Source organism: Trichosurus vulpecula, chromosome 4 (genome assembly GCF_011100635.1).
Source record: "Trichosurus vulpecula isolate mTriVul1 chromosome 4, mTriVul1.pri, whole genome shotgun sequence".
In the NCBI taxonomy this organism is placed as follows: Eukaryota; Metazoa; Chordata; class Mammalia; order Diprotodontia; family Phalangeridae; genus Trichosurus; species Trichosurus vulpecula.
This window is the reverse complement of record NC_050576.1, coordinates 438252937-438279082: the sequence shown is the minus strand read 5'-3', so window position 1 is coordinate 438279082 and position 26146 is coordinate 438252937. Positions and strand designations below refer to the sequence as shown.

Below are 26146 nucleotides of genomic sequence, written 5' to 3'. Positions count from 1 at the left end.
TAAAGGGGGAATGCAGCTCCCCCCCCCCCCATTTTTCAGGGTTGCGTAGAAGGTAGAGAACCAACCTGGAATCAGGGAAGCCTGGGTCCGTGCCAGCCTCTGACATATACATTCTGACCGCATGACCCAGGAGTTCTAGACCAGAGGTGTCACACACAACTGGCATGTACCAAGTTAACATGTAATTGGGAAATATTTAACAAAATAAATGAAAATATGGTCTATGCTGGGCTAGTGTTTATAGGTGGTTTTCTGAGTCAGCCTGTGGTCACAGGGATCCTATTGAATGATTGGTTCCTGTTTCCAGTTGGGTTTTGATGCTACTCCTCCAGAGTGCACTGGAAAGTTGGCTAGAAGGCAGCCTGCTTTGGTGGAAGGTGCTCCATCACCTAGGAAGTTCTTTATACAACCCCAGCTTGGGGTTTATGAGCCTGTGAGGAGACACGTGAAATGGAAAGGTCTGCCTGTGGAGGAGTGGACAAAGGGTTTGATTCCCCCTCCTTGATATCTGCCAGCTAAGGCTGATAGCCTTTGTGTCTTAGGCGGGGTTTATGTCCTGATTCCCAGTCTGTAGTGCTTGTCACCAGATCAAGAAGTTTGGCCTTTAAGAAGCCTTTGAGTCAGTGTGACCTTTGGGAAGGCACTTTGGGTCTAAACCATCAGAGGATTCCCCCACCCCCACCTCGGGCACAGAGAAAGCTCTCCCAACCAGACCTGGCTTAACAATGGAAAGGGAGGAAGACTCAAAATGTTGGACACCTTCCTCACGTGCTGTGGCTTTTGGTCTTTTGGACTCAGGAATTTAGAGCCAGAAGGGGCCTCAGGGAGACTTTTCTAGAACAGTGCTGCCTTCTTGGTGGGCAGAGTGTGACTTCTAGTGAACTGGTACATCTTTCCATTCCTCCTTTCTAAGAGTTGGCACTTGAGGGGCTGGTTACTCTGTGACCATGGCAGGAGATAGTTCTCTGCCCACATAACAAATACAAAGAAACCACCTTTGGGAAAAGAAAATAGTCTCTTATGATTAAACCCCAAATGTTGCTCTGGTTGCCACAGACCCACAACACATCAGTACAGGGCACCCAAAGCACTCAGCAACATGGAAACTGGGCAAGGGAGATGGGCACAGCCAGGGTGTCACTGAGCCCATGTTTGGGGGCATCCAATGACTCAGGGAAAGGGAGATTTAATTTATCCCATGGCTGGCTACTTTCTCACAATTGCAACAGTTCTAAGATTTCTCCAATAAATTAATAGTGTTTTTGCCTTTGTTTGCTTGGAAACAAGCCAAGGAGAGAGAAGGCGCCGGCGGCAGCGGTTACAATCCCGATAGCACCAATCGCTCGGTTGGCCTGTAAGAAAAGAAAATGAAACAGAAAGTTCTCCTTTGGAAGAAGATCCAGTGGTCCCAGTAGCAGCCTGCTCCTCCAGTCCTTCCTTCCCCCTGCTCAAGACAAAGGTCATTTCTATTGTGGCTTTCATTTATCTGTGAAGATGATGAAATTTTTCTTAATTTCCCAACAAAACTCAATTATTAATTACCACAAATGAGTTGACTGAGGCAAGCCACTGGGGCTGGGTCAATGCCGAGGAGAATATCTTGCTATGTTACATTTACTGTGAAGAACAACAGCCCATGCGGACAGGGAAAGAGTGTTTTAGAGTCAAGGAATCCAGGCATGTGACTGGCTTGATCCACTTCCCCAGTACTATGGGCAGGTCCAATTTCCTTTTAATTTCATCAAAAGTCAATACTGGTGCTTACTATCTTGTTGAGTTAACTTCTCATGCAGACAACTAAAATTAACCAGTCTAAGGGCCATCCCTCCCCCAAAAGAGTTTAGTCATATCTGTTCTTTAGGGCAGACTCCATTAATCTCAACACGATATAGATGGCTAAGTGGAACAGTAGAAAGTGCTCCAGGCCTGAAGTCAGAAAGACCTGAGTTCAAATCCAGCCTCAGACACTTAGTTGTGTGACCCTGGGCAAATCTCTCTCAGCCTCAGTTTGCTCACCCGTCAAATGGGGACAGACATAGCACCTACCTCCCTGAGTTGTTCAGAGGTTCAGATGTGATAATAACTTTAAAGTATGTTGTAAACCTTAACGTGCTGTGTGAATGCCGGTTGTTGTGATTATCCGAGCAGGACGCTTAGTCGGAAAGGTCTGGACCCAGTATTGCTTGTTCAAATGCTTGCTAGCCGTGTGTCCTCGGAAGTTATCTTCTCTGAACTTCAGTTTCTCACCTGTAAACTGTGAAACCGACCGTCTTTCCGGTGTCTTTTATCTAACGCTCTTCCAAGTCCTTGGCAGACCTTCAGCCCTATGGAATTGCCAGTTATTAATTCGTGGCATCCTGCACAGGGCTGGTGGCAGTGCGGTTAGGAGGAGGAGTCAGTCATTTGCATGTTGTGGAGGGAGCGATGTTAGGGTTTGTTGATCGACTGGCATTTAGAGAAAGGGAGACGGATCGAACGCTGGTTTTGAACTTGGGAGCCTGGGTGCACGGTGATCTCACCGCCAGAAGCAGTAAAGCCTGGAGATGGAGCAGGGCTGGGGCAAAGATAACAGGCTTGTTTTTAGGCAGTATGGAAGCCCAGGGGGGAGGCAGGTGCGGCCTGCCAGGGAGCAGCCGGAGCCATGCGTTCGAAGCTTAGAGAGAGATCGCAGACTAGGATGGGAAAGAACCTCTGAGAAGCCTAGTCCAACCTTCTCATTCTGCAGATGAGTCAGCTGGCGCTCAGAGAGGGTAATGACTGCACCAAGGTTACACAGAAAGTGTCTGAGGCAGGACTTGAACACCCGTCACCTCCTGCCAGAGCCACGAAGTACGCTCTCTACTGTTCCCCCCTCTAACTAGCCAAGAGAAAACAAAACAGAGCAGAAACCTCCCCTCCCGTATAAAAGTATCAGCCCTACGAAGACGACCAGCCAAAGGGCCAGTTACCTGCTCCGAAATCCCTTCTCCGTATCGGAGCAGAGTCACGAAGTGCTCGCAGTTGTTGACCAGCAGGTCATAGGACACCTCCTGGCCAATGAGGAATTCCGACAGGCGGATGATTTCATCGAGCGGCAGGGGCGGGTACACGTCATCATATTTGTTATTAATCCTGTAACTGTCGTTCCCCACGACGTCCTTCAAGAGCTGCATTCGCACCAGGGCCTTTTTGCTGAATACGGACTTAGCGCTTGTGAACGGAACGGGGGAGCTGTCCTCTGAAAGGAAAGGGAGCAAAGCAAGAGGTCGGTCACTTGGGAGGGCGAGGCAGTCCTGGCCTCTCCGCCTCCCTTGGCCTCGAACTATCCTTACGAGACAAAAAGATTCGTGCTTCCTCTTCCAGCGCTGCAGAGCTGAGGAAATTAATGTCAATCACAACAGACCACAAGTGCAAATAATAAAACCAAACACTAATAACCAAAAATTACGAATACAAATTACAAATACAAATAATAAAAATAAACAAATGTCAATAAAAAGAAAAACACAAATAAGACCCCAAATAACGTGCATGCCCTTTGGCAACAAAATGACCCAGTAGAATGTGAACCGCTGGAGGGCAGGGGCAATTTGTCTTTTTGTCATTGTATTGTCAAGCTAGCCCAGGGCCTGGCATCTAGTACCACTTAAGAACGAACCATGGAATTCATTAATGTCATTGGGTACCCTTCCTGTTCTCAGAATACAGGTCCTGGTGATCCCTGAGAACGGCCAATCCAGGAGAGTTTGTTCCATCTGTAAGAAGCTCAGGATCATCAGCGGAAAGAAAACGGATATAATTCACAACAGAATTACTTGTAAGTAAGAAGAACAAGAAGCTACCAACAGCAATACGATGCTTACATAAATCCTATCATCTTCCCATAATGCAAATGCAGTGAAGATTGATAAATAGGAGGGTTATGAGGAAAGCAAAAAGAATTCTGGAAGGACCTTTGTGAAACAAAGCTGAGTGAGAAAAGCCGAAGCCAGAGCAGTGGGGCTACACACACTCCCACCCCCACCCCCACCCCTACACACCTCCTTTACAGCCCCGCCACCACCCCCCCCTCTAGTCCGAGAGAGAGAAGAGATGGAGGTGAATGGACAAATGTATGAGACGTTGACAAATTGTTAGGATGTTTGATGTGTTTCTTAATAATTGAAGTATGGGTAGCTGCAAAGAAAGTTGAGCAGTGACATTTGACATTAAGTTTATAATAAATAATTTTAAAATGAAAGCAAATGCTTTGAGCCCCTGTTCATCTTTTCTGCCCCTCTTCAATGCTCCTTCAATTCTTCAAGTAGAAGCTTCAAGTGGGAGCTAATGGCACACTCTTCCTATTACACTAGGAAAAGCACCTATAAAGGGAAGTGATGGGAAACAGTGGGGTGTGCTGGATTTGGTTAGAGTCAAAAACTTGAGTTCAAATCTTGGTTTTGCCATTTTCTTCTCGTGCAATCTGAGGAAAGTCATGTTACCTTTCTAATGTCTCAGTTTCTTCCTCTGTAAAATGAGGAGGTTGGACCAGATGACCTCTAAGAGCCATTTCATTTCTAAAGTTGTAATCCTATGCTCCTATGAAACTCAGGGAAAATAATCTGTTAGCTAAACAAATATGTGACTATAATAGACTACTCTGTACCATAAGAAACAGTGACTATGATAAATACAAAGAATCATAGAAAGACTTGTATGTACTGATGTCAGGTGAAGTGAGTAGAACCAGAAAAAGCAATATACAGAATGTTGACAAAAAAGAAAAGAAAGAAAAAGCACAACAACAAAAAATAACACCAACACAATCAAAATTGAATGCTGTAAAATTATGATGAACAAGTTTGACTCCAAAGAAATATGTGAAGACATCTCTCCTGCTTTTTTGCAGAGGTGGAGGACCATGGGCGTGGATTAATACATATAACATCAGACTCTTTTTTGACATGTTGCTTCATTTGGGTACTGTTTTTTCTCTTGTTTTTCCCTTTTATTATTGTAAAGAATGTCTTACTGGGTCAAGGTGAGGGGAGCAGACACAATGGGAAATGTAGGTATTAGGTAGGTATTAGAAAAACAAAAGATATCACTGAAAATATATTCTTCAAAAAGAAATAATTGGTCAAGGCTCTTACCTGTTGGGGCCATGTTGATGACATAGCCATCACCTAGATATAAAGTCCAGTGCTGGTAACCTGGACGAAATACTTCAATCAGGTCCCCAGGTTGAGGATTGCCGGGATAATATGAGCCAAAGTCATCATTTGATGCCATCTGTGAGGACAAATCCAGAGAGTGTTAGCCAAAGAGTTTATCCTGGAAAATATCCTTGAACAGGAGTTTATCCAAGGGAAAGGGTGGCAGTCAGGCCTAAGAGACCATAGTCCTTGGCATTTCCTGTTCACAGTGGTGTCACCAATCTCGGCTTGTGCTGACTCTCCTGCCCTCCTCTTAGATGGACTTTTCTAAGTAGAATGCTCAGTCCCTAGGCTCGCTCCTTATATATCTTGAGACATAGGTAAATGTGACATTTGCAAGTCTAAAATTTGAAATTGATTCCCCCCTTCCTCACAATCCTCTCTTAAAATCAAGCACGACATAAAACAAGGAGATGGGTGCTGGCCCAAGGCATTCACCTTTGCCATGGAGGATATGCAGTGCAGAATACAGAACTCCCTGAGGAAGCTGTAGTACTCCAGAGGCTCCTCTTTGTGGATGACAGTGTGCTGATTGCACCAAGCCTCGGAATACTAAAGGCCTCTTTAGCAATATCTACAACCACAATATCTACAAAAAGAGAGTCAGCTTAACAATCCACGTAGGAAAATCTAAATGGATAAAGAATTCCTCATCATCCATTTTATGCCACACAGCTTAATAGGCAGCCCACTGTCCAATAATGTATGTACCTGGGACAGCTTCTGAGAGGGACAATGACTAGGGCACATAACTGAATAGAGGGAGGGAAGTGGACTGGATTGTACTTAAGAAATTGTAAGGTTTTGAATGCCTGCAAGCTGCTCGCACACATAAACAAACAAACCAAACAATATCCCACCACTAACAACACCAACCAACCAAATACCATTTTATCACCATTTAATGATATCTTACCAAAAATATTCTACTGAGGATGCTGGGAGGCAGTGAATTTTATAAAAGCACAATCTGCCCCTTAAAAAATCAAAACTGTAGTTGACTCAAAGAGCAGGTGAAAATCCATACTGAAAGGAGGTCAGTGACTGCTAGTGAAATGAATCATTGTTGGGGAGTCCAAGATACATGTTTGTGGACTTTGAGTGGTTGCCTTCCATCCCAAAACCTACCATCTTGGAGTATACTGCTACCTTCCTTGCCTTGATAAGATAGTGCTAATGGAACTTGAGCTCCAAGCGCATTGGTATGGGATTTTCCCTCATTGGTAGAGATCAAGGTGCTGCACCTGCATGAGCGGGGAGGGCAGAGTTGATGAGAAAGAGAGAGGAGAGGGGGTTCTTCTGACTCCTGGCTTCAAGAGAGATGTGTGATGCTAACCTTTCTTCAGGTCACTGAAGGGGGAGAAATATTCTGGTGAGAAGGCAACATGAGAGGAACTTGGAGTCTCAGCCTTACTCAGCTTGCCACACTAGAGATTTAAGGGTTTTTTCCCTCTTTTAGTAAGATCCGAGACTCACTTTCTTGGTTGAGCTGAATTAGGTCATTCCCAAAGGGAGAGCTCCTTCAATTGTCTGGTATATAAGCTCATATTGTATACTTTTTATGATTTTTTTTGCTATAGATTTGGATAAATGGGTTTCTTTGCTATGTGTATTCATTTGGTAGGAAAGGGGTAAAGCCTTGGATACAAAGTTTGGGGGCCCCTTTTGCCCCTTAATGAATAGCAATCAGATGTGTTTAGCTTGAGCCCAAAATTTGGTTAGACTAACCCTAGACTAGACTAACAATATTGAAGGGAGAAGGTTGATATAAGCCTAGCAAAGTACACCTTCTCTATGAGGAGAACAGAGTGACCAGCTTCTGGTCACAGCCTCCTGCTTCTCCTCCCGGCAGGAATAAAAGTTTCCTTGGAGAAGGGAGGAAGTAGGAGACATTAGAGAAGTCTACTCTGGCCTCCACATGTGCTGCATCATCAAAATAAAGAAATTATACTAATGTTTTCCATGATAGATCCAGCTCAGAGTCAGTCTTAGGCATCAGACCTGTCAAAGGCAGAAGCAGACCCTAAGACATGACACCTTCACCTCTGGAATTGGAGTCTCAAAAACGAGGTTCCGCACCTCTAAGGCTTTACAGGCCCTTCTTACCAGGCAATCCTGCTGAATAAGAAAGAAGCAGATAGCAGTCCTTACCTCTGGGACCAGAGTTTCAGACATGAACATTTTTACCTCCAGGACCAAAGGCTTGACTTATGCTAGAACCAGAACACTTACCAAGCCAATTGCAAAGGCAAAACGTGGGAGATAGAATGGAGGAGAGATGGAAAAAAGCAGGCAAGCTCATCTAGCAGGAGTGGAGAGTGTCTAAGGGGACTGTGAAGGTTGGCTGGCCCAAGAGCAGGGAGGGCTTTGCACACTCAGCAGGAGAGTTTGTGTTTTATCCCAGAAACAACAGGGAGCCTCTGGAGCTTTGGGAGCAGAGAAGTAACGTGGTCAGATCTGTGCTTAAGGAATATCAGTCCAGCAGCTTAATCAACGTTTGATGAATGAGTCAATGAATGAATGGAATAGACATAAATCATCCATATTGCTGCGTGCTAGAACTTAGAGACCGGGCCAAGGCTGATGGCTCAGATACTAACCTACGGAAATAGGAACAGGAATCCCTATTCAGGTGGCGGCTCATTCAGCCAACGTCATAGGGTCAAACACACCTTTTGGTTCTCATCATCCTTTTTGCCTAACGCCCCCTTGTGGTCAAGTGAGCAGCGCCGGACCATAGGACTTGGAGCCTGAAGTTTACAGTAAAGATTATAGATCATGTATACGGATATATATGTGTATATGTATGTGTGTATATATGTATATGTGTTCATACGCATACATACCTACATATACACATATATACACAGCCATACACACATCTTATTACATGTAATATTTTATTTCTAATTATGTTTATGTACTTAATTATACCATTCATGTATTTAATTATATATGTATATGTATATGTATATGTGTGTGTGTGTGTGTGTGTGTGTGTGTGCAGGCATCTGTATTTCAGCCTCCTCATTTTGGGGAATGGAGAAGAGAGGTTCGGCTGTGCTTCTAGACCCAGTATTCTAATCCAAGCATTTCCCTTAATGACTAGGTGGCCTCGGACACGTTATTGAGGCTCTCTGTGCCTCAGTTTTCTCTTCTCTAAAATAAGGACTCCATGACCTCGAAGGTCTTTTCCAGCTCTAAATCTGAGTCTAAGATATGTAAATTCAGGTCGTCCTCTTCTAAATCCTTTGTTCATCCTACTATTTCCTGTTGCCTTCATCTCATTCTTTTATGATGGTTAATAGAATCTCTGTGTCTAACTTATGGTTCATCAGAACCTCAGAATTGTAGAGTGATAGAGGAGGATGAGGCCTTAGAGATGCTCTCCTCCAGCCCCATTGTACCGATCAGGAAAGGGAATCTTAGGAGGGGTAAATGCTAGGATGTGTCAGAGTCAGGATCCAAACACCAGGCTCTCCTGATACCAAGTCCAGAGGTCTTTCTATGCTGTCTCATAAAGAATGTCACATCAGGAACATTTGCAGATGAAAATGTGTTAAATTGAATGGCTGAATAAACTGAGAAAAGGAAAAATTATTTAGAATAATAAAATTTTAGGAATGAAAGAGTAAGTAACCTAGACATAGAATTTCAAGTCAGAAGCTTAAGAGATTATATAGTTCAATCCTCTTCATTTTTTAGACAAGAGATCTGGGGTCTAGTGGAGTTAGGGTTAGGATCAAATTTGCCTGAGGACTCCCAACTAATGAGTCCCTGACTGACTTCTCTCTATTCAAACTCCAAGTTCAATCCCGGACTCCTGTGTCTCTGATATTTTTCAAGGATGAAATGGGAGTTTGGAGCAATCAGTCCTTCTGGATGTGGTACCAATGGAGCAATGAAGGACGAGGGAAAGAAATAATATATTGTCAGGATATCCAGACAATCTAATCATCAGCACCAGAACCAGCTCCTGTTTAGCCGAAAGAGGACATATTAGACATTCCCAAGCGGATGTTCTAGATATATTTAAAAATTCAATATATCCAAAACAAAACTCATCTTTCCACGCAAACCATGACCCCTGCCAGATTTCTCTATTTCACTCATTCATGTTGACAGCCTAGGAGTGATCCAAGACTCCTCCCTCTCCCTCAACTCACATATCAGTGTTGCAAACTCTTGCTGCATCTCTCTGTTACACTTCTCAAACATGTTCCATTATCTTTACTCAAGCCATCTCCTTGGAGCAAATGCTCGCCCACGTTCACCCAGACCATTCCGATAACCTCCTAATATCTATACCATCTACGTGCAGATATAGTCATACGGATAGATATATAAAACACGATTATATGTATGTGCATATACATACATACACATATGTGCATACGTATGAACACCTGACACAAAGCAGATGCTTAATAAATGTCTGTGGATTAATCCACGTACTTGCTACCTGCAAGTATTCGAAGGGCTGTGTGAAGGAGGGATTGTTTCTGCTCCAGCAGAAGTCACAAAGGAGCTGGGATAAGGCTACCCCTCCCGCCACTCAAGTTTTCTGAAAGGGGATGGTCTATTTGTGTGCTATGTGGCAGCCAACATGCATGTGCATGTGTGTCTATGTTTCATACATAGGCTGGCTGGCTTCTAGGTCCTTTCCAATTTGGTGACTTTCACACCTGGGCCCAATACAATGCCTGATCACCCCCTGCTCACATGGATCCGTGACTTCCAGTGTCCCCAGAACTCCTGATGGGGCTACTGCTAAATCACAAACCTCTGGAGGTTCTGCAGGACTATGAACGTCTGGAGAGGGCAGCACGGAGCACCAACAAGTTGGATAAGCTGCTCTGGGCACCTCAGTGCTGGAATCCACCTTCCTTTGAATTGGAGCAGCAAGATGAAAGGTCAGCTCACGGTGGAAATCAGGGAAAGTGAACGGGGCAGAAGGGTGCTGGGCACCTTTGCTCCCTTTCCTTCCCCATAATCATGACCAAAGGGGGCCAGTTGTATTAAGGGGTTATTTGGGAGATCAGAGATTTATAAGTGAGTGGAATAGGAGGGATCTTCTAATGATCCAACCTCCTAATTTTTCAGATGAGGAAACTGAGGCGTAAGGAACTGGGGAGGGACACCCTTCACCAAGGGACAAACTATCTGTGAAGGGAGATGGTGAAGCTCAGAAATCTTCAGTGATTGGGTTAGGCTGACACAGCTAGTAAGTGACAGAGAAGAGACTTGGATCCCGCTCTTTCTCTGAGAACTATACCTACTGCCGTGCTGTCTCAAGGCCAGGTCCTCCCTTTCCTAAAAAAGTTGGTTCATTTACATCATCTTGGCCGCGTCTCCTCCTCCCTTTCTCTAAGAACAAGGTTTAACTCTTTGATGACATATAAATGCACATAAAATTACACAGCAGTGGGAAAAATCAGCCCGATACAAGCCAAATAGTAAGTTGAATGGGGCTGTGGGTGTGGGCTGCCAGTAAGTGGTGCTTCATAATTTCCTGACAAGTCGACAGTAACTAAGGTACAGTAAGTCCAATCTAGAATCTGTATGTGTGTGGGGACAAGGGGGGGGGGGTGGATAACTCTTTCTCCTACACCCAAACAGACCTCTCTGTTTACAGCCCGATGGCAACCCTAGGGATGTGTCAAAAGATCATTACTCCCTCCATGGGAAGAGACAACCAGCCCAATTGATTCTAAAGTCCATGATGCCTTCCAGCCTACAGCTTATGCCCTGCCCGCGACAGGGTGGGGGTGGGGGTCGGAAAAGGGAAGGAAGAGGGGGCCAGAACTGCCTACTCTCACATGGAGGCAACATCTCCATCCGTGCTCCCCTCCCCGGCCCCAGCCAGCTCCCTCAAGACCCCTTTGCCTTGCACGGATTCCAGACATCTGGCATTCTCTTCCCGAGACCTCCTGATCCTCCCGAAGCTCTCTGTCCCAGGTAGGTGAATTCCACGTTGTCTGAATTGGACCCAAGGAATATGGATTCAAAACCTCCCTCAGACACTGATGGCCATGTTAACCCTGGAGCTCGTAGAGCTGTTTCTTTTCTTTAAAATGGGGGTGATCTCGATTCGCAGCGCCAATCCCCAAGCATCACTCAAAGAAGAGTTATTCTAGAAGCTGAAGCAGCTTGCCAGAAAGGGCCGAACTTGGCACCCGAACACCTGGGGCTGAATCCCACTCTGGGCACTTGGCTGCTTTGTGACCCTGGGCAAGTCGCTTGATTCATTTCCGTTTCCTCCTCACCTGTAACGTGGGGCTAAACACTGCTTGCATTATCTAGCTCACTGCTACAAAGCCACGGAATTACGCCGTCCTCAGTGCCAAGTCTACAGCCTCCTGGCATGGTGCATGGCAGGTCATCTGCCCCTGCTAAATGTGGTATCCACTTAAGCCCTGGCCCCAGGAAGCCGATGCCTGTGCCCTGCGGCTACCCGGGGCGCCCTGAATAAGAACTCCCGGTCCTGTGCACCCTCCTCACCACCCCAATAGTGAAGCTACAACCGTAAGGGTAGAGCGGACCCCAGCTTCCAGTGCCACGGGCAACCCGGGTCCTTCCGCTGCCCTGCACACCCAGGCACGGGAGAACAGGAGCCAGGGAAAGCCGAGGTAGCTTTCTTCCTCGTGTGGGATTGGCAATGCGAGCATTTGGCAACCATGGCCCTATCTGGAGCAGCAAAGCCAAGCGGCCAAACCAAAGCCGAGGCCGGGCTGGCGGGAGGAGGAGGAGGAGGAGCCCGCCCTACCTGCAGCACCCCCCGGGCCTGGGCACATCCACGGGTGCCCCCGCTCCTTGCACTGCAAGGTCGCGCTGGCTGAGTCTCCGGCAGCAGCTCCTGCGTGGGCGGGGCCGCCCGCCTATGGCAGAGCAGAGAGAGGAGGCGGTGCCTGAGCCCAAGAACCGGCTGCCTCACCTGGCACTCGCCCCCGCACAGCAGCTACCGTAACCTCACCTAGCCCCAAGATGGCAGCGGGTGCCAGGCTGGGGGGGTGGGGGTGGGGCTCATGCACACATAGACCCGCGGAGAGATGATACGCCCAGATTGAACCACAGGTGCACACGACAGAGTAATCTTACACACGCATACACACACACACACACACACACACACACTCAGAGGGAATACAGCCGTAGCACACACCCCGAGCCCACCAGACCCTCCCCATCCTTCTTGGTTGGGCTAGTCCTTTGCTTTCTGGCCTGTGAGGTCAGGAGGCCAGTAATTCAGTGGAGACTTCTGGTGCGGGCAGCCATCAATCAATCCTACTCCGCCCCAGCAGCCCCAATTCCCCAAAATGTGCCCTGCTGGAGGCAGTAGGAACTCGGAAGCTGGGAGCTGGCGGTGGCGGGGGCGGGGCGGGGGCGGGTGAGGGAACCAACGGGTCGGTGCATACAGCCAACCTCCTTCCCTCCCGGGCGTGAGGGGAAGAAGGGGCAATGCTCCACTTACCGGAGCCCAGGCTGAGCCCCGCCTCACCCTCCCACCACGAGGAGGAGGGCAAGGCATGGGCACGGTCAAGATTTCCCCACAACTCTGCTACCTGAGCTACAAAGCCTGGAGGCGGGGATTCTCACCAGGTTCCTGGGAATAGTGGCCCTGGGAGGGGCTTTTGAAACCAAAGGTGGGGGCGGGGGCGGGGAACTAGAAGCTTCCTTGGTAGAGGGACCCTTCGGGACAGCCTGTTGCACCGGCCAGATGCCCTAAGACTATGCTTCCCCACCCCTCACCCAGTACCCAGCGTCACAGGTACTGCAGTGAGCTGCCTTTCAATCGACTCCAGGTCCAGCGCCCCAGGAGACCCAAGATTGGGCCCTGGATCTGAGGGACATCAGCATCAGAGGGCCAGCACCCGGGCTCCATCCTTCTGTCCCAGGACTCTACCTGTTCCCGTAAACGGAGTCCTTTCAACTCCCCAATCCTTTGTCACTATAGAGTGGACCCCTGCCACCTGCTGCCAGGCCTTCTTCACCTTCCCCTGTTCCCTTGAAAAGAGGTGGCTCTAGATGGAACTGAACAGACCTCGCTGGCAGCTTGACAGGCTTAATGACCTCAGTTAGAAAGGTTTACAGCAGATCAAGGGAGCTTCCAGGGGTACCGACTTCACTTCTTGTCCACCCCTGCCCAGGAGAGGGGAGGCCATCTGCGGGAGAGCTGTGAGCCCACAAGGCACATTCAAAGGGGCCATGACCTGACTAGGAGTGAGAGCCAATGAGAGGAGTCACATTCCATCATCTAAGGATGGCATCATAGAATCTGCATGTGCCTGTATATGCTTGGGGGGAGGGGCATTGCAGCGGGAAGCCAGTCTTCTCTATAAAAAATGAATTCAAATTGAGATGGAAAAACTGCTGACTCTTTCTCTCTCTTCCACTTTAAAACAAAAGCAACAACCCAAAAGGTCCAATGTATCAAGATTTAAATCAGCCTTCTGTGGCTGTTCTGTGCTTTGCTGCCCTGTCTAAATCATTTAGAGAGAACAACGGGCTGGGCCGGGGCTTGGGCAGCTGAGACTTCTTTCTCAATTTTGCCAACAAGGGAAGAGCCAAGCTGTTAAAAAAAAAAAAAAAAGAAAAAGAAAAAAAAGGGTCTTTCAAGATAACCTGACACACGGGACAAAGTGTAACGGACTGAGAAGAGGGATGTATCTGGCTTGGTTGCCTGTGTGACATCGAAGAGATTGCTTGCCCTCTTTGTCTCTCAGAATATCTAAGGAGGTATCTAGACATCATCCTGCACCTGGAGAGTTCCGATCTGGCCTCAGCACTTAGATGTGTGACCCTGGGATAGTCATTTCACTTAATGAAGTCTGCCTCAGTTTCCTCATTTGGGAATAATACTAGCACCAATCTCAAAGGAGTGTTGTGAGGACAAAATAAGGGTATTTATAATTTACTTTGCAAACTTGAAAGTGCTATAGAAATGCTGGCTATCACCAGATGACCCCTAAGGACCTTTCCACCTAGAAATCAGTCCATCTGTTGCCCTTCACTCCAGACCTCTGGCTCTCCTGCCCACCCCTGCCCCCAATCATATCCATCATACATTTCCTCAAGGACATTACCTCCACTTATTGCTTGTAGGTCATCATTGGGAATCCACTGCAGCTGACTTCCTCTCTCCCCTGTCCTTTGGGTCATCTGCACATTTTCCCTTTGGTAGACTGGGGTAATCCCCTGGTCATAGCTACAGGCATCACTGGGAGAACATTGAAGGCTCTGTGATCTCACTCACTGAGCAGTTCCCTCTGACACCTATCCATGTCTGCCCAGCCTGGGCCACTCCTGTCTGGGTCCAGCCAATGTATGCCACAGTGGGTCCACCTGGCATGCTGGAGGTCTTCCTTATTTTCTCTTTATTTTAGGGAGGGTACCACTCAGGCCCTCTGCCTTGGAATTTATGTCATCCCTCACCCTCATCACAGGACCAGCCCATCTTCTCTGTCTGCCATGTGCAATTCTTGGATGACATTCATCTCTTCTATTCTTCAGAGCTCCTCATTGGTTATAAGGGACATTACATGGACTGGTGACCTAGAGTCAGAAGGGACATCAGAGACCATTTGGTCCAACTTCTTCATTTTATAGGGGAGGAAACTGAAGCCCAGAGCACCATGAAGCCAGATCTAGGGCTCTAAGAGACCTCAGAGGTCATCTACTGCAAACCCCTCATCTTACATATGAAGAAACTCACATAGGACCCTGGGGTGACAGACTTTCAATGGAAAGGAACCTTAGAGATAGATCCTCCAGGGTGAATCCTACATCCCCACCCTCCTCAGACTAATGTTCATTACCTACATTCATCATTGAACATCAACATTTCAGTTTGGGGTTAATGAATATATATATATATATATATATATATATATATATATATATATATATATATATATATATTTCCCTTCACTGAAATAAGCTCTATCTGATTCAATCCAACACCCTCATTTTACAAACAGGGAAAGTGAGAACTAGGTAAGTTAAGGAGCCTCGCTGGGGTTGCCCAGGTAGTAAGTGCCAGAGCTGTGAGTTGAACTCAGGGCCTCTGGCTTCAGACTCAGGCCTTTCTGCCATGCTGAACTGCGTCCCACATGTGGTGGCCTCTCTCCGTGATTAGCCTCTAGGTAAGGCAGATGTACTTTTTCACAAAGGAATCAGATGTGATCTTCATTTAAATTCAAGGCAGGTGAACTCAGTTCAGGGGACTCAGAAAAATACAAAATACCTCTGGGGTTTACCTTGGTTCACTTCAAAACCAAGGCCTTTGATGCATATGACTTAATGATGCCTTTCAGGAACTTTTTTGAATTCATTTGCTCTTAGAAAAAAAAAAACTGGGAATGAACCTGGCCTAGGCTTGCTGATTTCATGGAACCATAGAATGTCAAAGCTGAGAGGATCTTGAAGATTCTCTTCTCCAGCACTCTTCATTTGACAAAAGGCTGAGGGAGGTTTCTGGGATTATAGATCTGGACACTGGAGAAACAGTCAGAGGTCTCTCTGAGTGTGAGAGAGGGAAGTTTTGTTTTTAAATGCTCTCCTGTTTAAATATGTGTTTACAGTTAGAAACACTTCCTGTTTAATCTTCTTTAAATTCCCAATGAGAAAATTCATAAGCCTCCTTTCTCTTTATGCCCCTAGACTCAGTAGATTCCAATTGAGTCATCAAGGAGGGCAAAGGCTGGCTTGTTATTTTCTACAGGGCAGTTATTGTGAGCATTTAGAAAACCTCCCTGCTGGGAAGTGAAATTTATGATGTTTGCCAGGTTAATCTGCTTGCTCTAATCAGACTTTTAATCATTCAGTCTTTCTTGGTGATATGGATTCATGAACGTGAAATCAGGGAGGGTTGCACAGTCGGGAAGGATGATAAATTGTCTTTGCGTTTGGGGGGCATTTATGATTAAAAGTTTCATAATCGAATTAAAATGAAATAAGTCTTGTAATTTTCCTGCTCTATTCCTGCCAGGTATGGATGAAAAGGGCTGGGCTCAGAGAAAATGCAATTCAGAGCATGAGAGGAGGCTATAGGAAAGGAAGAAAGAAGGCTTTGTGCTTTAGGAAAGCCAGGAGGGAGAGGGGAAAGCAGGTGGATGGTGTTAATCACCACATGGTGACCTGTGGAGGAAGTATGGGGACTTCAAATGGCCACAGAGGGAGAATGAGAAATCAGCCACTGGGGACAACTCTGCCCTCTGGGTGTGGCCAGGGTGGGCCTCCTTAATTATTCAGGCAAAAGAACTGGACCTTGGCAATCATTGAGTTAGTTGTTGTCGGTATGTCATTAATTGCACTCGCCACTCAGCAGTGGTCAGCTCCATCAGCTGCCACACCACTACTTACGGGGATTGAGAAGTGACTCGGTTTGTTCTGCCTGGTCTGAGACCTGGGAATGAAGAGGAAAGGAAGCAAGGAAGCCAGTTTAGACTCCACTGAAGAGGAACGATGCCAGAGTGGAATAGGCTGCCTTGCAGGTGATGAGTTCCCTAGTACTATAGCAGTTCAAGTGGAAGACAGATGGCCCCTTGTTGGAGATGCGATTCTTAATCTACCCAGGTAGATTGTACCCAGTGGTCTCTGAGGTACCTTCCAGCTGTGAGATGCTGTGATTCTTTGGAAATATGGAAATAACCATAATTTCTCTTGGGGCCAAGAGCCAGAAATTCCTGGGTTTGAGACCTGCCTCTGTGACCCTGGGCAGGTCACTTCCTTTTTAGGGGCCATACTAACATTCCAAGGCTGCAGAGAAGATGCCTATATTAATAGGGGGAGGAGGAAGGCCATGCCAATGACATCACAGGTGTAGTCCTTGTCCAACCCCTACTATCCTTCCAGGGAGAAAGCAGAATGGATCATTACCTCCCCCAAATGAACAGCGATGAAATAATTTTATCAAGAGCAAAGATGCTTTGTCTACAGTGGCCAAGCCGAGTTGAGAGTTGAGATGACCCCGTCCCCCATCAGCTACTGAAAAGGAATTGGGGGGTGAGGTGGGGAGCTGAAAGGTCCTCGTTGATTAGCTTCCGTACTTAAGCCTTTATCCTCTTCAGTCTGCAGGTGAGAGGGACTTAGAATCAGGATGGCAAATCAGGTTTCCTGAGGAATTTATGATGAAATACACCACCTGCTACATGCTATCAATTGTTCCATAGCTTCACAATATTGGCATTTGTTCAATACCAACCAAAAGGTGTTGGTGTGTCTGAGTCAAGTCCCTGGGGCAGCTGGGTAAAAAGTGGACTGATTCAGGGGCCCCAAGATCAAAGCCTGAAAAACTGAGCAGCAGGCACCAGGCACCAGGCAAGGAGGGATGGGTAAGTGCACACCTGTCTCCGAGCCTGTGTGATGCAGTCTTATGAAAGGTGCCCACACAACCCTCAGCTCCCTCCATTCAATAAAAGGGAAGAGGTACTAGCTTTATCTGATGGTTAAGTGATATATAGAAATACAGCTCTGAAAGTACCTGTGAGTCACCTGGGACACTGGGGAGTTGAGGGGGGCAGGTACACATTTCCTGCCAAGTTCCAACAACTGCTAGTGAGGACCGGCAAAGTATTTAGGAACCTCAGAGATGGCATATGCCAACTATGGTTTGAGAGACAGGGGAGGGAGCTGTGAGTGCTGTAGACTGGAAGGGGAGGCTGTGGTCATGGTGAAAGTATGTTCTGAGAGTGTTTCTTCTGAGAGGAGGCATGCTAAAGAGGGTGAGTGTAAATATGGAGCATGTTGGTGTGAGAGCAGAGGGAGGCGTTACTAAGAGGTGAAGAAGAAGGGACTCTGGCTGGGGGAGGGGAATGTGACCGTATGCTCAAATAGTGGAAGGGTGTCACATCCAAGGGGGATGACCCTTACTTGGCTGCATCCTGAGGGCAGAGCCAGGAGCAATGGTGGGAGGGGAGCTTGCAAAGAGACTTATTGAGGTTCTATGTCAGGAAATAAAATCCTAACAAAAAGAATGAACTCAATGTGGAATGAGCCCTCATGAGACATGTCAAGCAGAGGCTGGAGGACCTCTGTGGATTGGGTTGTAGTGCGGATTCTTGTCCAGGCTCTTGTTGGATGAGATTCCTTCCAGTCCCAAGATTGTAGAATTCTGTGACCAAAGGCCTGAGAGATCCAAGTGATGCCTAGAACTTGAGGTCCATTTGAGGAACCAGAGTGAGTAGCCCAGTAAGGGCTGAGGGGCTGAGGCTGGTGGCAGAGCCGGCAAGCCCACATCAGTCCAGGGCAGGTCAGGGATTCTGAATGGGTTTTGGTTTTGGTTTTTTTGATTGTCAGTCTGGGGAAATTCTTCTTTGTCTGTAAAAGGTCTAGTTTCTCCTTAAAAATTTATACTACAAGTGTTTACAGGACTCCAAAGGCTAGGAAGAGGAAAGTGAATGTGTTTTAGCATGAAAAATGTCTGTATCCATGGAGACCTGTGAGGTTCTTTACACACACACACACACACACACAAACACACACACACCCTCAGGGAGTCACTGGAGGCTGGCTGGAGCTGTTAGTGGTTCATGTCCTTAGGAAAAGTGACAGATTGTAGTTACACAGACCCACACACTGGGGGCTTTCCTCATCTCAGTATAATTACTGAGGAATTTAGCTATTGGTGAAAACCCTCTATTTCCCCCTCTGACTACAATAGGCTTTGTCTTTTTTCTTCTTTTTAATAATAGGAAAAAGTTTGAAAAGCTGCCAAACCCTCTCCGTTTGTAACCAGGTTTGAAAGCTTTCTAGATTCCCAATGTATGCATACCCAGAAAATTCTGGTGTGTACTGAGAGAAGAATGAGTCTTTTTAAAAACCAACTTGTTTATTCCCATGGAATCTAAACATGGCCCTGGCCAGTATATTCTTTTCTCTTTTTATCCATTCATTCATTTATTAAGGTTTGAGACTGTAATTTCGTGAGTCTTACAGAGAACTTGCAGGGCGAAAACTCCTCCACCAATGCAAATCAATGAGTGGAAAAGCTTTAAAAAAAAGCTTGAAAGCTTAGACTCAGAGAGTGGTTGTTTGGGATCCTCCCAGGCTGGGTGACTTGCCCAGAATCACACAGACAGGACATGGAGAAGGAGTTGAACCCAAGCCTTGAAGATGTGGAGTTTGGTTTTTTAAGACAGGTGCAAATGCTGCCTGAACCAGATTACAATGTAATTGGGAAATATTTAACAAAACAAATAAAATGCCATAAACTACAGGTAACGTTCTATGTAGCTTTCGAAGTCAGTCTGTGATCCACAGGGATCCTCTGGTGGCCCTGGTTTCTACTTGGATCAGATACCATGGCTCTACACCATATCACCCCCCACAAGTTCTAGACAGGTGGTTGTCTGACTTGCCCAGCTCAGAAAACAAGCCTGGCATTTTTGACTACGGTTTGTGTTGACCTCAGAATGGACATTAACTCTCAGCTCCAATCCTTGGGGATTCTCAGTCCTTTCTGTGAGTTCTGGATGTGTACCCTTCCTACTGACCCCTTGTTCTGGGAGAGATTAACCTTCGGAGCTGATGAACTACCTGAGTGACCTCTCCCAGCCTGCATAGAGGTCTTCACTCAACAGTCAGAGAATTCATGCCTTGCTCCTCATCTCTTTATCATGGCTTCTTCTGCCTGTCTAGCCTATGACCATTTTAACTTTCATCACTTCTCTTCCACATCTTATAGCAAACCCTCTATACAGATCCACCCAGTGACCTGGAGCCTTCCTCTGGTTTGTCTGTTATTCCCTGTTTCTTGTATGCCTGTGGGGTACCTGGGCTATGTAAAGCCTCCCTCCCTCTCTACCACCTTTTATTCCCACCCGCCATGTCTACCTTATCTCCTCATGAGGCAAAAAATGCCTGTTCTTCTCAAATACACACATCTTTTCAATGCCTTCTGGTTCACTAACAATTGAGAGAGTAGCATTCTAGGATTAAGAGCCCCCCAGCATCACCGGGAAAATCTTGGGGTACAATGCTGGCCCCCTGTGGTAGCCCACAGCTTGGAGGTCATTGGGAGCATGGGCATTTCCCAGAGACAATGTAGCTAGCTCCGTCTCCTCCAATCTAGATCTGCGTCCATTTTCAGAGTCTGGCTTGGCTACCTGGACCAATGGGGCTAACTCAATGGTCTACTTATCTATATGCTATAAAATGTTTTTGGCAACTATTTACTTGCAAGGCTCTGTGCTTTGCCCAAGATGCATATTCATTACACTTCCCCTACCCTGTCCTTTCCAGCATCACTATTGTAAGGTCTCCTTTTATATCCTCATCATCCAGATCCTCTATGACTCTCCTTCCTTCTGAGTCTGGATCCTTTCTAAGTGATCAGGTTCATGGGTTCAATCATAGGAATCTCGAGATCTAGAGCTGGAAGGGTTCTAATCTAACTCCCTTATTTTGCAGAGGAGGCTCACGCAGGTGATATGACTTGCTAACAGTCCCACAGCTTTGAAGTAGCAGAATGGGCTTTGATCCCGATTGTTGATGCCCAAACCCAGCCTCCTTCTACTCTGTACACGCTGTCCACAAGCCTTTTTCTTTCGTTCCTGTGCTGTTGTTTCCGCTTAAGTCCTTGGTCACCCTTTCCCATTTTCCAATATGTAATTGTCAAGTGAATGCATTTTCACGAAAATTGTCTTTATCTCAGGTTGCAAATACGTAAACATAATGTCCGTCATCCTCATGGTATCCTCTGCTTCTCCCTTCCCCTGCTCTTTTCCCAAGTGCCTAGCCTCTTCTTTCCTGCCATACAATTCTGCTCTTGGGAAAAGATTCTTTAATTCATTTACACTGTGGGTAGAAATGGATGATGAATCGTAAGGACCTGCCTGTCTGACATTGGAGGATGAAGGGGCAAGAGGGAGATTTAAAGTTGATCAGAGCCAAAGTTATGATACAAGGGAATGAATCTCTCTGAAAGAGGGATGTTGGCAGCTTCCCGAAAGGGATGGCCAGGATGGTGAGGGCTCATCGCCAGCATGAGGAGTGTTCTAGAAACCATAGTGCACAAGAAGCATCTGGAAAAACCAGTGCAAATGGGAACCAGCCAAGGGTCTAAAAATATGAGGAACGTCATATTGAAGGAAAGACAGGTGTGTGTAGTAGGCTGGTCTTGAGCACAGAACCAGAACTGATTAGACACTGCAAGCTGGCACTTGGGACTCATCATGAGAAGTTTTTACCATTGTAATTGTCCTAATCAGAGCTGATCAACCGTGAAATGAACTGTCCTGACAGGTAGTGAGTTTGCCATCATTGTCAGTATCCCCACCGATGGGATCCCCAATTTCCTATTGCAAAGGCAAATGGCACTGTTGAGGACCAAGATTCCAAGGCTGTGCAGGTGCTAGTCTTTCTAGACAAAACAGAATCTCTTGGTCTAATAACCCATTAAAACACCCAAGGAACACGAATTATCACACCCTTATAAAGAAGTCCCAGCTCTCCCAGAGGATGCTGCCCTAAATCTAGATACAAATACCAAAAGCCCCTGGGAATATGAGGAAGAGACAAGAGAAAAAGGCTCCGTGTCTAGGGGAGCCTGGTCAAAAAAAACCTCACTTCTTTCATTTCAGCTCGGGACTTTGCCCAGGTGGACGCTGAGCTTCTTTAGGTATGTGGGTGATCTTTCACAGCTGCTGCGGCTGAGAAAGTCACGATCCTCTGCCCTGCCTGGTGAGGAGGACCTGGTGATAGCTGCTGTGTCTGCCTCTGAGGAACCCGCCTGAGGTCATCCTCACCAGAGGGCAGGTGGGTGGAGGCAAGAAGACCCAGGTTCAAATTCTGCTTCAATCACTAACCGACTGTGTGACCCTGAACCAGCGATTTGATCTCTATTGGCTTCAGTTTCCTCATCTGCAAAATGGGGATGATGGTAGTGCTCACGAGGATCAAATGAGACCGTCATTGTAAAGTACTTTGCAAACCTTCAAGTGCCACATAAATGACGATGCTGTTACCGTTATAGCTTATGACTCAGCCTCGTCCAAGGTTCAAATGAGGTATTAGGATAGAGAGGGGTTTTAGTGGAGGCGTTCCCCCAAGGTCCACGGGGGCTGCAAACCATCCTGCCTGCCTGAGACATTGCATGGACACCTGACTGCAGCCCTTGCTTCTGCTACCCAAACCCCACTAACCTACCTGTCTGTCTGTCTGTCCAGTTATCTCTCTGTCTTTCTATGTATCTATGTGTCTGTGTCTGTGTCTATGTATCCATCTATGTATCTATGAACCTACCTGTCTGTGTCTGTCTGTCTATCCATCCGTCTGTCTATCTGTGTCTATGTCTATCTATCGATCCATGTATCTATGAACCTGTCTATCTGTCTATCTCTCTATCATCCATCCACCCAAACCCAGACTGACCTGATCGCTGGTGACTGGGATGACCTCTCCTGCAGTCTGGCCCTCAGCTCTCTGCCGCTCAATTGTTCCCAGGCTGTTTTGCTAACAGAACATCCTCTGGCCTGTGTTCCAGTAACCATGGCAACATTAACCTAGCTGATTGTATTTAGTTCTTTGCTATCACTATGCCCCTTTCATGCTGCTGCGCCTTCCGCCAGTCTGGTCCCTAGAAAGTCCCCTAAGCTTGCTGCATCCTGGCTGGGGTTTTACAGCCTGCCTGAGATAGAAAGCTCTAGGGGTGTTCAGGTTGAGGCTAGACCAGCTCTATTAGGGACACCAATAAACTGATTCCTGTCTATGATGGGTGGTAGGTCAGGCTTAAACACTTCTAATGTCTTCTTCAAATCTAAGATCCAGCCCTTTTTCTGGCCACCCAGGATGCAGTTGTGGTCAGTGAGCCTGCATATGAGAGCAGACACAAGAGACCCCATGGGGTGTTGGGGAGGGCAGTTCATTTTTCTTAAGGGAATAGGCATTTCATAATTCAGTTGCCAAAGCAGTGTGGTGATAGAGCTCCATGGTTACCATGCCTGCAGCTGGCTCCCATGCCTGATGAAGGAAGCTGACAGATCAGAAGCATCTTTTCTCTCACCTTGTAATAACAATTCTCACATCCTGGAGACACAGCCATACAAGGTTTACTTTTCCATACTGGATTGGTTGTTTGTATTTTCTTGTTTGTGAGGGGAGGAGAGGCTTGTTTTTGTATTAAATACTCACATGGGAGGTAAGAGAATAAGGGATCTGTGTAGAGCATATTGAAGAAAGACCATGGCACAGGCATTTCTAAGGGCCAATCTGAGTGTCCAGTCCTTGTGAGTAGTAGCGGACGTCATTCTTCGTGCTTGAATTCTCAGCATGTGCCCAACCCAGGGACTGGAACATGGGAGACAGACAAAAATCAAGAAAGTATTTATGGAACCCTGTGCTATTGAGTAGCTGTACCAAGGGCTGGCATTACAATTGCAAGCACAGAAACTTTGGTCTGCTCTGGCTATGACCTGAGTAGGTTCACTCCTCCTTAGACATCCTGGTGGCCCCCAGCTCCTGGGGCCATATTGGTGCCCCACCCCCACACACACCAGGTTGGTTTGAGCCCAATTGCAGCTCTGAGCTCCTGAGTTCACATGACCCACAGTGCTCAGCACCTCCAGTAGCAGGGCTTGTAGGCATGTACCCTCACATCAGGTAAGGAGTTTATGCCCCAATAGGGAAAGGCAATGCAAGTGGACATCTGGTAACTTGCCTCCTGCGAAGTGGCAAACGCTCTTTTTGTTGGGAGGGAGATCCATTGCTGTCTGGAAGGTGTGGCAGGAAGATGGCAGGAAATGGTGTAGAGGTTTGTCTAGGCAAGACCAGGTAAAAGCTTACCTGTCAGAGCTGGGGGCCACAGTAGAGTCCAAGGTTCTTAATGACTATTTATTGATTGATTGTGAGGAAAGATCTTGTCCCAGTGGGCATTTATGTCACAGAATCAAAGGACTAAGGGGTAGAGATAGAAGACATATCAAAGACCATTTAGTCCAGGACCCTCATGTTAGAGAGGAGCAACAGGAGCACCTCCTGGACTTCCCTCATGCCCCAGTTCTTTGTCCCTATCGTAGTGGGCTTCGAGGTACATCTTCCCCCCTAAACCTTCCCCTGCTCCTGCCTTCCCTATTTCTGTAGAGGCAACACCATCCTCCCAGACTCCCAGACTCCCAACCTAGGAGTCATCCTGGATTCTTCTCTATTAATGGGGGTGTGGTGGTGATGGGGATGGGGGCTGGGTGGGAGGTACGTAGGGAAACACTAAAAACACGAGTGATTGACAGTTTTCCAGAAACATTTTTGGGACTTCCTGATGATGCTCTGTGTCCTCTGGCTGCTGCCTAAAACTGTGTGTGTGTGTGTGTGTGTGTGTGTGTGTGTGTGTGTGAGTGTGTGTGTGTCGGTGTAATTCCACTAACCCAGCACAGCGCCTGTTACAGAATAGGTTTTTAATAAAGCTGCCTGGATGAATCCACCAATGGGAATGGGTATAACAAACATCCAAAGTGAAGACTGCCAAATGGCAGAGATAGGAGATGATGCTTCTCCTTCCTCCTCCATTCCTGTGCACAAATGGGAGGTCCATGAATGTGGGGCTTGGAGTATATTTTACAGAGGTTTTTTTGTATGCATTAATGGGTTTAATAATTTTTTTCTATTTATTCTATTTTTTTATTTTAAAAATATTCTTTATTGTATGAGATGGCTCTTTGGAAGCAGGAAGGAAGAAGGACATGGGAGAAATTTAGGCATTTTAAGAACAAGATATCAAAATTCATTTAAAAATACTTATTGGCGTGGGGTTGCATTGCATACTAGACTCTAAGCCTACTGAGGACAATGGCATGATTTGTGTGCTCTGCATAGTGTGCTCTTCCTAGATATTGAATGAATCACCACAAAGGTACCCTCTCTAAGCTTCACACATGAGATCGTAACTGCACCATAGTATGGTGAAGTGGAAAGGCACCTGGGTTGGAATCCTAGCTCTGCTGTCCATACCTCTGTGACTTAAGTAAGACACATCTATTTGTCTGTTGGAGCCTGTTTCTTTGTCTATTAAATGAGGAGATAGAGGACCTCTGAGGACCTTTCTATCTCATGATTTCCCAACTCATGATTGGGGATCTTCTATCCGCTTTTTCTTCCCAGGCTTCTCCCTTCTCTTGACTAGCTTGCTAGGGGTAGTTGGTCCAGATTATGCTACAGAATAAATCTCACTTTCCAAGGATTCTATTTGTTGTCGTTGCTGGGCTGTTTTAGTTGTGTCTGATTCTCTTTGACCCCATTTGGGGTTTTCTTGGCAAAGATAGTAGAGTGGTTTGCCATTTCCTTCTCCAGCTCATTTTACATCCTACAGATGAGGAAACAGGTAAATAAAGTGAAGTGACTTGCCCAGGGTCACATAGCTAGTAAGTATCTCAGGCTTGATTTGAACTCAGGTCCTCCTGACTCCAGAGCCAGCACTCTATCCACTGTGGCATCTAGATGCCCCAATGACTATGTAGACATCACAAAATTCCCTTCACGTGAAAGATGGTTCATGTTTGGGGTATTGGATAAAGAAGAATTCTCTTGGGGTCCTACCCCAAGACCTGAAGAAGTTCTGATTTCATTGGGGTGAGTCATCTATCCATTTAAACAGATAGTGCTCACTTGGACTATATTAGTGGATGGTCTTCGTGAAAATTCATGACCCAAAAATATTACTGCCTTGTGGATATCTTGGCCATCTTCTCCAGACTTTAATCTCCTGGTTCTTGGAAGACAGACATGCAGCTAGTCACCAACCCCATTTCTGTATCTCTTTCTTGGTGTCAGATCTCCCTGAGCTTGAATTCTTATGGTACCACCTCCAAGAATCATCAGAGGAGCCTCCACCTCGGAAACATGATCATCTTGGAGGTGATCTTCTCCAGGTGCACTTTCCTTCCAATGCTTCAGGTCACAGCCCTTCAGTGCCTATCTGTCCTGTGTCATTCTCATCCATGTCTTCCCAAAAGTTCATCACACAAGGGTCACACAGCCTGCTG

The 26146-nt window shown here is 46.5% G+C and overlaps 1 protein-coding gene across 2 annotated transcripts; it reads right to left on the bottom strand.

Moving 5' to 3' along the window:
• Window positions 1-996: 996 nt before the first annotated feature.
• Window positions 997-12399, bottom strand: PLAAT1 (phospholipase A and acyltransferase 1). 2 transcript variants are annotated; one of them, XM_036756040.1, is made up of 4 exons: window positions 12337-12399; window positions 5112-5250; window positions 2949-3217; window positions 997-1352 (listed from the first exon to the last, which is right to left on the bottom strand). In XM_036756040.1, the coding sequence occupies exons 2-4, from the start codon at window positions 5248-5250 to the stop codon at window positions 1251-1253; spliced, it is 510 nt and encodes a 169-aa protein (XP_036611935.1). In that variant the 5' UTR covers window positions 12337-12399; the 3' UTR covers window positions 997-1250. The 2 variants fall into 2 exon arrangements, with proteins under 2 accessions (XP_036611935.1, XP_036611936.1); XM_036756041.1 differs by lacking the exon at window positions 12337-12399 and adding an exon at window positions 11941-12029.
• Between the last annotated feature and the right edge of the window lie 13747 nt (window positions 12400-26146).